General features: G+C 43.4%; 1 protein-coding gene across 1 annotated transcript in view; it reads right to left on the reverse strand.

The window, feature by feature from the left end:
• LOC107564274 (extracellular calcium-sensing receptor-like) overlaps positions 1-2,837 on the reverse strand; it is a 37,065-nt gene extending 34,228 nt beyond the window's left edge. The window contains exons 1-4 of the mRNA XM_016249306.1: positions 2,629-2,837; positions 2,077-2,365; positions 1,238-1,993; positions 931-1,158 (exon numbers count right to left, since the gene is read on the reverse strand). Coding sequence (XP_016104792.1) covers positions 931-1,158; positions 1,238-1,993; positions 2,077-2,365; positions 2,629-2,837 — 1,482 coding nt within the window. The remainder of the gene's footprint in view (positions 1-930; positions 1,159-1,237; positions 1,994-2,076; positions 2,366-2,628) is intronic.
• Between the last annotated feature and the right edge of the window lie 11,082 nt (positions 2,838-13,919).

Raw genomic sequence — 13,919 nt, forward strand, 5'->3', positions numbered from 1 at the left:
TATATATATATATATATATATATATATATATATATATATATATATATATATATATATATATATATATATATATATATATATACACACACACACACACACACACACACTCTGAGCCACATGTGGATTTACACAAAGTGGGAAAGTTAAAAAGTGTTCGGTTGTGGCACACTCTCCCCTATTTACACTTATTGCAAAGAAAATGCTGATATTTTTACATAGTGTAAATAGGATGTATCGCTATTTGCACTTATTGTAAATAGCATCTATCGCTAAGAAAATATGCTATTTTGTTGCTATAGCATCTAATGTAATGTAAAAAATAAATGTAATATGACACATATTGCCTTCTGTCAGCAGTGATATTGCCAAATATGTTTCCTATAAGGCTATATATAATTTTGACATAGGTACATTCAGTGGATAGATGAAGATTCAGGTTTATAACATACATGTAAATATATCAATAATATCTAAATAGGTTTCATACATGTTTTTACTTCTTATGACAATATATCTCATATATGGAAACTTAATTTATGTACATATATGAATTACTGTCCTTTTGCTCAGAACCTGTTCAGCAATGCTCTCTGCTGTTATATTTGTCTGCTTTGTAAAATTGTTGTCATTTAAATGTACAGTAATGTTTGTTTTCCAATATGTTCAGTTCATTCTTAGAGATGTCATATTAAGATATTTTAAACCCACTTGAAATGATATAATACTGAAAGTAAAATAATTGTTTTGTGGAAGGGATCCAGATTTGGTACTGAATTTTAACAACTGGCACTGTTTGTAGGGTTTATTTGTTTATTTTTATTTTATTTTTTTTATTATTGTGGTATACTTTGTTTAATGTCTTGCACATACTATAGGTCAATGCAAGTATTCTGACATTTTGTTTTAAATAAACATTTTATTGCCATTTACCTCCAGCTGTCCTCCAGTCCAGATTATGTTTTCAGTGTTGAGTACAAAGCGCTGGTCAGGGGGCAGTGAGGCATCATAGTATCCCACTGGTGTAAATTGGATTAAGCCATCAGAGTCCTTCTGCCAGTTCACAACTTCATATTGGGCTACTGTGGCACCAGTGCTGTCAAACCACACACGATCTCCCATTTTTACAGTGAAATTTACTCTTTTCAGAGCTTCAACAACCTATATGAGAAAAAGGTATTTCAAACAGAAACCCATCTTGCTTTCCCTTTCGGTCTGTCACTTTTTTTTATTTTATTACCTGCTGAGGTTGTATTTTCAGGTCATTCTCACAACCTTCCTTTTCTTTACACTTGAGTAGATTGTGTAGTGAATGAGCCACAGCATAAACTGCTTTGTACACATTGCTTGAATATCGTTGTTCAGGCACATCTTCATTGTAGTTTTTAAGCAAAAGCAAATCCTGATATATGTTGCAACTTGATGCATATTGAGAAGAATTTATCATAGTCCGTGAGCATGGAAAAGCGGTTTCCCAGAATGATTTTATAACATAGTCTGAAAAACCTTCAATATTGATTTTTCTCACTGCAAACCCCAGCGACCCTCCAAGAACATGAAAGCTGTTTGGAGTGATCAAACTCTTAGCAGTTATCCATGCCTCCACCCCAATAATTTGGAGGCCTGTAATATTCTCAATACTTAGTTGCTCGAGCAAATTTTCCATTTCAAAACTGGTAAGAAATGCAACAATCACTTTTGCGGTGCTTTTCTTAATAGTGTCGACCACTTTTCGAAGTTTTTCAGGCTCTGTTCGGTAGAATTTCTCAGAGTACTCCACACAAATTCCCTCCTCCTGGGCTGTATTCAGGAATATGGCCATTCCATTGTTTCCATAGTCATTGTCACTGTTCACAGCTCCCACCCAAGACCAGCCAAAGTGCTTGACTATATATGCAAGTGCTCTGCTTTGGTGGTAATCACTAGCAATAGTTCTGAAGAAAGAGGGATAATTTTTCCTGTTACTGAGACATTCACATGTGGCTGAGTGACTTATCTGAAAAAGAAAGAACAGGAAACAGTGATACCATCATCAGTATGGAGATCATTAATAGACTTACTGTATAGGTAGACCCTCACCACTGGAATTTTAAAAGGTCCTGTAGTTCTGGACAGAATCACTGTGGCTGATGATTCTGTTTCTCCTATGATGGCATGTATAGGAGAATGCCCATTGCATCTGTCCTCTGCTGCAAATTCTTGTCCATTCATTAATGCCATAGTTGCACTCATAGAAGACAGTCTTGAGCCACAGGTATCATAAATTCGGTAACCAATATAAACATTTGGGAGTAAATGTTTACTTTTGTTAATCTCCTCAATGGCAAAAATCATGGTCTGAGCCATCCGAAAATCTCTTAGATTTACACTGTGAAAACATTTAGGAGCTAGGGTTAGTGTATCACACACACACACACACACACACACACACACACACACACACACACACACACAAAGTAAAAGCCATCTAAATTCTAAAATGTTTCATCTGGTTCATTTGTAAAACATCACGACATTACAGATGTTATGGTATACATATTTATAAATGTACTTATTGCAGCAAATAAAAGATTATATTAAATGCATTATCTTCTCTGATTTTTTTTTTCCAATTAGTTAAATGTTGGAAACCTGGAGCATGATAGCAGCTGAGGTCTTTGTGTAAACTCAAATGAAGGCAATGTCTCTATGCTCCGGATCGGAAAAAGTGCTCCAATAGTTACATCTCCATCTTTGGATATCAGCGGGTAATTAGGGTTCCCCATCATTTGACAAAAAGGCTTTTCTGCTTTTGTATGAAGTTGAATTAAAAGCAGGAGTGTGTAAATAAAGAAAAGCATCCCAATGATTGAGCTCAACCGCAGATGTCAAATGCAATTGACCAAATATATTATTTTCATTTTTATAGACATAATTAATATGGATGATTGATTATAAATGTAGCCAATTACCTTATAGGGCAGGACATGAGGCAGGTTAAGTGGGGTGGGACAGAGTCTAAGTAATATGATGGATATATTTTCTCAAACAATCAAATGTAGTAAACTGTAAAATAATATTGCAATATAATTGCTTTTGTCTGTGCAATCATATTTGCGTTACCTAATATCTAATAAAGTGTTTGCATTACCTAACCAGTTTGATACTTCTTAAACATTCTTTTGTTTAAAATTTTTAAACTCTTGCTGCATCAGTTGATTTGTTTGTATGAGAAAATAATTATTGTATTAGTAATTACTTCTACCATTGTCAAGGAACATAACAAGGTTGCTATATGTACTCCCATTTTTTTTAATAATTATTTTTGCATTTTATACCATTTTCAAATAAGTTTAGATACCTCTGTATTACAAAAAAAACAACAGAGGTATATTCATATTATATTTGGTGCATTGGATACTGACTCATGAACAGAATCTTGAAGCAATGAACAGAATAATGAAGCAATTCTCTCTCAGGTTATTTCTAAAATTAGTAAGCACTTACTACTGGTCACGAATTCTAGCCCTTGGCTTTTTGTCATTCAGAGACAATCTAAGCACTAAACTGTACTAAGTGGCACAAATATGAACACGTATTTTCTAGTCTATGAATATGGGTATTTGGCAGAATACACAGAAAACATGTGCATGCTTGTTTTGCTATATCAAGGTTTTAGCTAGGGATGCACCGATACCACTTTTTCCAGTACTCGCCCGATACCGATACTTTTATTTTGGTACTTGCCAATACCAATATTTTTATTGCATTTGTACATTTTTTAAATATTGGGTACAGAAACCAAAATAGTATGTATAATGTTAGTTGGTTAACTTAATTTATCAAATAGATAGTCAAACCAAAATTTATTCAGACACCTTCAACATTTCTCACATTATCAAACTTTATTCGCTATAGTTTAGAAAATGGTAATAAAATATGACAAGAACTCAGAGTTAAACTGTGTCAGAACAAATTCAGCTTGATAATGTTAGATAACTTTGATACAAAGGTATGTAATGGATTACAATCAACCAAACATTATTCAGACAGCTGTTAGTATGACAGTATTTACACATCTATCAATACTTAGTCAGGCAACCCTTAGCCTTAATAACAGCCTGTAGTCTCCTGGGCATGCTGTCATCCAGCTTCATGCAAACCTCAACTTCAGTTTTTTTCCCAGACTCGGTCTGAATAATTTTTAGTCCCAAATTTGTATCAGTTTTACTGGTAGTCCACTGTATGAAGAAATTTTGGGTATAATTTGTCACAGTTTACTTTATTTTGCTATCCTCATTTACATAAATGAACTATAGTGTCCTGCACCCACTAGTAAAAAAAAAAAATAAAAAAATAAAATCTGGTCTCTGAATAATTTTTGGTTTGACTGTATATCTTTTAATTATTTTCACACTTAATTATGCCCATTAAAATGTATTTTACAAGTTTTTGTTACTTTCACTGTTAATTTTTTTGCTCTATGGTACATCATCTTTAATTTAATAGCATTACAGCTGCTCCTTTGCAGCGGCTTAGTACTGTAATCACGCGCTTTGCTGTAATAATGCAAGGAACCACTCGTTATAAATCTAACTGTGATATTTTCAGAAATAGAAGTCGCATTTTTTTTCATTTGAAACATGCTGCGATTTATTTTCCAAAGCCTCTCATATAATGCAGAAACACTCAAGCAAGCAAAACACGCGCACCGCGTGCACGTATTTGTACTGGTGCAGAATAGTGCAGCCTAGCACATTTCACACAGGCTGCTAGATTCACTTTAAAACGTCACCCGAATCCGCAGCTTCAAATAAATTATCCACCCGCCAACCGCCCGCACCTGTATTTTTGTCTGATTTAGATAACTTAAGCCATTCGGTACTCGCGCTCTCCAGAGGCGCGTGCGCTCACAGTCACATCCAAAGCGCGTACTGCCAGTACCAAATTGAGAAAGTAGGCTACTGTCGGTTTTGTCTTAAGTTAATGAGTATCAGTATTGGATCCGTGAAATAGGTCTTGTGACAGCAGCCTAATAAAACTGTGCCGTATTTTATTAATGTTAATTAAACAAAAGACAGAGAAAATCCCTTACTGCTCTTGACTAAATAATGTTTTGTTGAATAACTTTTAATGTTAATTTACAGTTTATTCAATTTCTGTAGCCTATTTAAAACACGTTCATAATTTAGAAAATGTAGTTAACACTTGCATCATTAATGATTTATTTTATCCACCCGCAACCCACCCGCGAATAATCAGAATGCATTTTTTTATTACCCGACCCACCCGATCCGCGGATTATCCGCAGCGCCCGCGGATATAACCGCCATCCGCGCATCACTATCGTGTATGCCTAAAGTTAAAAATAAATGATGTTTATAGTGAATGCCCCTATATATGGTCTTATTTTTACGATTTAGTTTTAATCCAAATGATGTGTGTGCTAAGTGAGTGAACATCAAAGATCACACAACAGAATTGCGCGCGCGCTCTCTCTCGCTTTCTCTCTCTCTCTCTCTCTCTCTCCCTAGCATTAAGTAACTTGTGCATTGTTTTACTTACTTGTTTTTGACGTATCCGACCGAACTACAAACTTTCCAGTGATGTCTGTGAGAAAGGTATATTCACTCGATAAACTCGCGCATCTGCGCCGCCGTGCGCTCAATCCACTCAGCGTGCTTTGTTTATCAGCTCGCGCACATCAGCTATACAGTCAATACTGAATGTTTAACATTATATTCATTGCATACATATACTTCGTAGACATCCTTAATCTCTAATAACTCCATTATGTTGTTGGTGTTTCATTGTCTGAATATGGCATTTAACACATGCTGTGTGGTATCGGTGTCTGGTATCAGGGCATTTTAACGAGTACGAGTACAGGAGCTCAGTATCGGCCCGATACCGATATCGGTATCGTGCATCCCTACTTTTAGCTATACAATGTGAAAGGGAAAGTGTGAAGTTTATACCACAGTACTGTAGAATGCTTAATCTTGATAGGCTGAAAGATGTTCAAAGTGTTGATTATTTTTCTGTAACTGCATAGCTAAAAAAATCTACCCACCAGCAAAATTATTTGAAAGAAAATGCTTGAAAATGAACTTGATGTGATATAATGCAATAACATCTCGGTTACGTATGGTAACCCTCGTTCCCTGATGGAGGGAATGGAGACATTGTGTCGAGTGTATGACACTAGGGGTTGCTCTTGGGAGCCCAAACACCTCTGACATCTTTGAGAAAAGGCCAATGAAATTGGATGTGCAGAATTTGCATAGCTGGCCACACCCTGGACATCCAGGTAAAAATAGACCAGCGTAGCATCTGCTCACTCGTTCTGTTCTGAGGAGTCGAGAAGCATCACAACCCACTCAACAACCCAACCCACAAGTAGTGGCATGAAGGACACAACGTCTCCGTTCCCTCCATCAGGGAACGAGGGTTACCATATGTAACTGAGACATTCCCTTTCTGTCGTTCACTTCAACGTTGTGTCGAGTGTACGACACTGGGGTCCCTATACCAAATGCCACAACTGCCAAACTGCGTCATGAGTCCACAGGGGCACAGATGTTGACAGGCCCGCATTTCATAACCAAATGAACCTCACCTCCCCGTAACCTTCCAACGCCCAAGACTTAAGACCTCGTTCTCCAACATCCGGGAGAGCTGCCATAGAGGCAGAGGTTCCCTCAGCCAGAGCCTGTCCCATATTAATACTCAGCAGAATTTAATGACTAAAAAGTCTTTGTAGTAACGTCGGGAGAGTGACTGTTCCCCACTGGGGGAAAGGCTCTACGGAGATCACATCAGTTAATTTTGACAGCAAATTTTGATTTAGTTTTAGTCATAGTCTTTTGACTAAAACTAAAAACAATTCAGATGACTAAAATATGACTAAAACTAAATGGCATTTTAGTCTAGTTTTAGTCGACTAAATTTCAATATTTTAGTCGACTAAATCTATAGTAAATTTAGTGAGCTAAAATCTAATGGGTTTAGTTACAGTGCATTTATTAAGCATTTCTCTAAAATGGCCAAACTCCTTATATAGGTTTGATAAAGTTTTATCATGATAGACACCGATTTAACTGCGGTGACACACAACATGCCTTTATATTAAAATTAAATAAAACCACTTCTCAAAGAACAAGAACATGGTCTTCTTTTTAATTAAATACCAATGGTTATATAGGCTAATTATGCATTCTTTATAGCAACTTGTTTACCATATTCTTCATTCTTTCAAGCAGAAATGTATTTCTATAAATAAATTTAGATTAATCTTTAGTGCTGCTAAAGTTTTTGAGTCAAGAGCAATGCATGATTTTCTGTGTTTCATTTGTTGCTTGATTAACATCAATGACTCGGACAGCAACTAAATTAAGCTGCTGTCCCTTTAAGTGTAGAGGCAGAAGGGTGCCTGTCCAGGCCTTCTTGGAAGGAGAGTACAGATCCAATGCCACATCTCAGAGGGTCCTTCCCCTGGGATGGAGGTCATACATTTCAGGTCATACAACCACCTTGTGGTATTCACCACTGCTGGTGAGAGGTCTTTGAGATCCTCCTGGCCACATCCAGGGACCAAATATGGAGGTTCCAGAGATCCGAGTGCAGATGCCAGATTGTGCCCCTCCCCTGAGAAAGGAGGTCCTTCCTTAGCCGAATTTGCCAGGGAGGAGCTGATGCCAGGAGCATGAGCTCTGAGAACCAAGTTCTGTTGGGCCAATAAGGGGCCAGAAACAGGAGCTGTTCTCCATCCTCCTTGACCTTGCTCAGTGTCTATGCAATGAGGCTCACTTGGGGGAACGCATACTTTGCACAGATCCTTAGGCCAGCTGTGAGCCAGTCCATGCCAAGGGGAGCCTCAGTCAGGAAGTACCACAACTGGCAGTGAGTCGATTCCGACGAAGCAAACAGGTCCACCTGCGCCTGGCCGTGCAGACTCCAAATCAGCTGAACTGCCTGGCTAAGCCTCCACTCTCCTCGAGACCTGTTGTAAGAGGAGATCCGCCACACGATTGAGGTCACCCGGGATGTGAGTGGCATGCAGAGACAAGGGCTGCTGACTCAGGGGTACAGGACCGGGGCCTGACCCATGCTGAGGCAGGATGTGCTCAATGGCCTCTGTCTGCTTTTTCACTGTGGAACACTGCTGGGCAAATTCTTCCACTGTGTTGCCAAAGAGACCAACCTGTGAAATGGGGGTGTCAAGAAAGCGTACTTTCTCAGCTTCCCACATCTCAGCCAAGTTGAGCCACAGGTGGCATTCCTGGACCATTAACGCGGACATCACCCTCCCCAGGGCCTGCACCGTGACTTTCGTAGCCTGGAGGGCATTGTCAGTCGCCGAGCGCAGTCAACGCCTTGGGCTAGTAGACCCGCAGGAAGGCCATGGCGTGAAGGGCAGACACAGCTTGTCCACCAGGGATGAAGAAAACTTACAGGCCCTGGACAGGAATATCGGGCAGCCCCACCAGGTGGCGGCATTTTGCGGGCAAAGATGTTGTTTTTGTTTTTGAGAACCAATTATTTAATAGTTTCAACACTGAATGATGCCATTGTAAACTGTAAAGTGTGAGCTATTAAGGTGTACGTGGCTGCGATTGGACACTGTGGAAGGCAGATTGGTTGGGAAGGACAATCTGGTTATTAGATTCCTCAGAGGCACCTGGAGATTGAACCCTCCGAGACCACGTCTCATCCCCTCTTGGGATCTCACTCTGGTCTTGGAGGCCTTACAGAGAGATCTGTTTGAGCCCCTTCAGTCAGTCGAGCTTAGTGCCCTCTCTATGAAGACGGCCCTCCTGACTGTGCTCCAGTCGATCAAGAGGGTGTAGGATCTCCAAACCCTTTCTGTTAATGAATCATGCCTGGAGTTCGGGCCAGCAGACTCTCAAGTTGTCCTGAGACCTGGGCCTGGATATGTGCCCAAGGTTCCCACCACTCCTTTCAGGGATCAGGTGGTAACCTAGCAAGCAATCCCCTGTCAGGAGGAGGACCCCGACCTGTCTTTGTTGTGCCCAGTGCGAGCCCTGCGCACATACCTAGATAACACACAGAGTTTCAGACATTCTGAACAGCTCTTTATCTGCTATGGGGGAAAGCAGAAGGGGAATGCTATCTCTAAACAGAGGATCTCCCACTGGATTGTGGATGCGATTAGGATAGCCTATCTGGTCAGAGGTTTACCATGGCCACTGGGAGTGAGGGCTCACTCAACCAGGGGCATAGCTGCTTCAGCAGCCCTGGAAAACAGTGCCTCTCTAGCATAAATCTTTAGAGCTGCGGGTTGGGCTACACCTAATACATTTGCTAGATTTTACAATCTGCGAATGGAACCAGTCTCTTCTAAAGTCTTGAAAGTTCTTCAACTCAGGAGACTGGCAGTTTGTAGGGCTTGCTACAGCGTCTCCCCCAATTGTGGGTGGTTTTGAGCTCATTCAGTCCAGCTCAGGTTCCTTGTCATGAACTCTGGACTACCTTCCATCTCTTAAAGGCCCCATGTGTGTATTCTCCACTGTATTGCCCTTCAGGCTCATTGTTCACCTGGACAGACACTCTTATCTGTCACAAGGTTCTGGGTTTTGGTAGTTCTCTCCTTACATGGAGCCCACCTCAGAATTTTCCCTGTGTGGTACTTCCTTCGTAAGTCCATAGGTGGATCCTCACGTTACCTCCCCATCGGGCAGGATGTGATCCAGTGTTAATTTCGTTGACGAATAATTTTCGTCATAATTATCGTCAACGACATTCTTTTCACCGACGACAACGAGACGATAACGAACTAAAACTCTATTTGAATGACAAAAATCTATTGACATTTTCGTCAACGAATAAAAACGAGACGAAAATATTAGGGAGGGACGATTTGGGAAGAGATTCATTCAGAATGAATCTGCTGCGTGGTTCGGAGGTTAGATGCATACGAACCGGCGGGACATAAGCTAACACACTTGGTTGCTGCACGTCGCATAAAACGTTCAAAAATGTCAATATGTGGGAGTAAGAGAAGAGCAGATGCATGGATAAATCTGACGACGCAAGAGAGAACTCAATTCAGAACTCACAGCGCGCGAGTACTCTTTCGCGTCACATGAACGGAGAATTACACACAAAATGATGTTGAATTGTCAGTTTTGATGAGTATTCACATAAACACAGTTGATTACGTCTTAAGTGAATGTAACCAGTAGGGAGAACGTGTATCAGGACATTGCATCCATTGCAGCTGTGCATTCGGTTTTAAGGGCTCATTGACAATCCAGCACAATTGCTTACCATACTAATGTGCTTTTGTTCTTTTGCTCACTAATGCCCTCTGCTGATGTCACAAGCTGGGCTTGAACTCGGGTCTCTGGTGTGGTAGTTTGAGAGATCTAACACTACTCCACAGGAGTGGTAATGGTGGGCCCAAACGAAACACTTGAGGCAGTTTCCCAGGGAGTGAAGATTTATAAAAAAAAAAAACAGTCTTTGCAAGAAAAATACAATGAAAGGTCTTTTCGGACTGAGGTATTAACTACAGCAAAAATAATGGAAAAACCACATGAGAAAACAAAACTCCACGGGCAGAACCGGGACGAGAACTGGGGCCCTCAGTCGGAGACAAAATCTAGGGGAATTCCAAACAACCGGAAGACATGGTTCATGAGGAGCTCTGCTGTTTTTTAGGCCGAGGGCAATTTGGGCAGGGGAATGAACCGGGCGGCTTTAGAGAACCGGTCCACAACCACCAGGATGACAGTGTTGCCCTGGGATGGTGGAAGTCCTGTGACAAAGTCCAGAGAAAGGTGCGACCATGGCCTACAGGGAACGGGTAAGGGATGGAGCAGTCCCTGAGGTCGCTGATGTGTAGACTTTCCCTGGCTGCACACGGGACAGGCCTCCACATAGACCTTTACATCCTCCTTGATGGACGGCCACCAAAACCACCGCTGGAGGAAGTCAAGAGTGCGGGCATTTCCTGGATGGCACGTCAAGGGAGACTCATGACCCCATTGCAAGACCCGGGCCCGGGCAGATTGATGGACGTACAGGTGTCCCTCGGGACCACCTCCTGGGTCTGGCTCTTGGGCTTGAGCCTCTCGCACCACCCTTTCCAGTTCCCACTGAAGGGGCGCGACAATTCTAGACCTTGGAATAACTGATGCCAAAGGCTTCTCCTGTATCTCGGGAGAGTAGGCTCGGGAAAGGGCATCCGGCTTGACATTCTTAGTGCCGGGTCTGTAAGACAGGAGAAACTGAAATTGATTAAAAAACAAGGACCATCGAGCCTGCCGAGGATTTAGCCGCTTGGCCTGCTGGAGATATTCAAGGTTCTTGTGGTCCGTGAGAACCTGAAAAGGGTGCTGGGCCCCCTCAAGCCAGTGTCGCCACTCCTCCAAGGCGAGTTTAACTGCGAGCAACTCTCTATCCCCCACGTGGTAGTTGCGTTCAGCATCTGACAGGCGATGAGACATAAGGGCGCAAGAGTGTAATTTCCCATCCTCACCCCTTTGTGACAGAATGGCTCCTACGCCCACCTCCGAGGCGTCTACCTCTACCACGAAAGCTCTTTCTGGGTCGGGGATCGAGAGAATGGGAGCGGAAGTGAAGCGGTGCTTGAGCTCCTCGAAGGCCCCCGCTGCTTCCGAACCCCAGTGAATCTTGATTCCGCCTCCCTTGGTCAGCGTAGTCAAGGGGGCCACCACAGCGCTGAAGTTTGTAATGAACCTCCTATAGAAGTTTGCGAAGCCGATAAAACGCTGAACCTCCTTAACTGTGGCGGGAATAGGCCAGTTGAGGACAGCTTCAACCTTCTTAGGGTCCATCTCCACATGGCCAGGAGTGATGATGAACCCGAGAAACTGAGTCTGGGTAACATGAAACTCACATTTCTCAGGCTTCACGTAGAGATGATTGTCAAGGAGTCTCTGGAGAACCCTGCTGACGTGCCCCTCATGCTCCTCCAATGACCCCGAGAAAATGAGGATATCGTCAAGATATACAAAGACGAATTGATTAAGCATGTCCCGGAGTATGTCGTTTATTAGTGCTTGGAATACTGCGGGGGCATTGGTGAGCCCGAACGGCATCACCAGATACTCATAGTGGCCTGTGGGGGTGTTGAAGGCCGAGGGACTCAGGCAGGTGAGGTGGCAAGTGGAACCACAGCTCATAATGGTGCCAGCGGACCAGTCAATCCAGGGATTATGTCTGCGCAGCCAGGGGTGACCCAGGATAACGGGATACTCGGGGGAGTCAATCAGATAGAAGGTCTCCTCCTGCTGGTGTTGATGGATGGTAAGTCGCAGGGACTGAGTGGCCTCTGCTACTCTGCCGGTTCCAGAGGTCTGCCATCCAATGCCGTAACGGCCTGGGGATGAGGAAGCCGTTGGGTGGGGATCCCAAGTTCCCTAGCCAAGGATAGATCCAGAAAGTCGCCTGCGGCACAGGAATCAATCATGGCCTGGACCGGATGCTGGTGGCCCTCCCAGGACAAAGTGGCTGGAACCACTAGGACGGCGTTAGTAGGAGGAGCTCTAATTTCCCCATCACAGCCCTCCTGTAGCTGGGCGGAGATAACCATTTCCCGAGAGCTCGGAACAAGTAGAGCGAAAGTGTCCGGAAGCACCGCAGTAAAGGCAACGTCGCTCCCTCATGCGACGTTCCCTCTCATTGGGAGAGAGCCTGGAGCGACCCAACAGGAATCAATCATGGCCTGGACCGGAGCTTGTGGCCCTCCCCAGGACAAAGTGGCTGGAACCACTAGGACGGCGTAAGAGGAGGAGGTCTAATTTTCCCCATCACAGCCCTCCTGTAGCTGGGCGGAGATAACCATTTCCCGAGAGCTCGGAACAAGTAGAGCGAAAGTGTCCGGAAGCACCGCAGTAAAGGCAACGTCGCTCCCTCATGCGACGTTCCCTCTCATTGGGAGAGAGCCTGGAGCGACCCAATTGCATGTCCTCCGGGGAATCATGGGGCTGTTCAGGAGCCGAGGAGGCTCTGGATGCAGGAATACGAACTGGGAACACAGCCCTGCTCACAGGAACTTGGAGCTTCACAGGAGCTCACAGGAGCTTCCTGCTGCGATGGTCCGAAACTCGATGGTGAAATCTGCGGTGCTGCGAGAGCCTTGATTTAGAGCAAGCAGGCGCTTGGAAACCTCCCGACCACTGACTGGATGATCAAACAGTCGCTTGAACTCCTCTTTAAAGGCTGCGTAGGACTCACAGCAGGCATCCTGGGATTGCCACACCGCGGAGGCCCAGGAGAGGGCCTTATCTGAGAGAAGGGTAATTATGTAAGCAATCTTGGAGTGGTCTGTGGGAAAACTTGAGGGCTGGACCTCGAAGATCAGGGAGCATTGGGTGAGGAAACCCTGGCAGGAACTAGGATCCCCAGCAAAGGGCTTGGGAGGTGGTAATCGAGGCTCTGCAACTGAAGGAGGCCTGTTGCCACTGGGGGGTGAAGCAGCATGAGGAGAAGCGCCCGGGAGCCGTTCAAAGAGCTGGCGGATGGAACCCATCACATCGGCCAGAGGTTGAGAGTGTTTGGTCTTTAGCTCCTCCTGATGGCTGAGAACAGCTTCATGGCGCTGGAAAGATGACTCGTGCTGAGCAATCACTGCCAACAGGTCCTTTGAGGTGAGTGTTTCTGGGTCCATAACTGACTCGGTTTTTCTGTCACGAGCTGGGCTTGAACTCGGATCTCTGGCGTGGTAGTTTTAAAAAAACAGTCTTTGCAAGAAAAATACAATGAAAGGTCTTCTCGGACTGAGGTATTAACTACAGTAAAAAATAATGGAAAAACCACATGAGAAAACAAAACTCCACGAGGGGAGAAAACAAAACCAGAGAACAATTCTAACTAAAGAAAGAAACCGAGGAAACCTTACTTGGGGTAGCTAGTGTAGCGAATCAGCTCATGGGGAAATATGAATAATTAAGCAT

This window comes from Sinocyclocheilus grahami, unplaced genomic scaffold (genome assembly GCF_001515645.1).
Source record: "Sinocyclocheilus grahami isolate Dianchi unplaced genomic scaffold, SAMN03320097.WGS_v1.1 scaffold920.1, whole genome shotgun sequence".
Classification (NCBI taxonomy): Eukaryota; Metazoa; Chordata; class Actinopteri; order Cypriniformes; family Cyprinidae; genus Sinocyclocheilus; species Sinocyclocheilus grahami.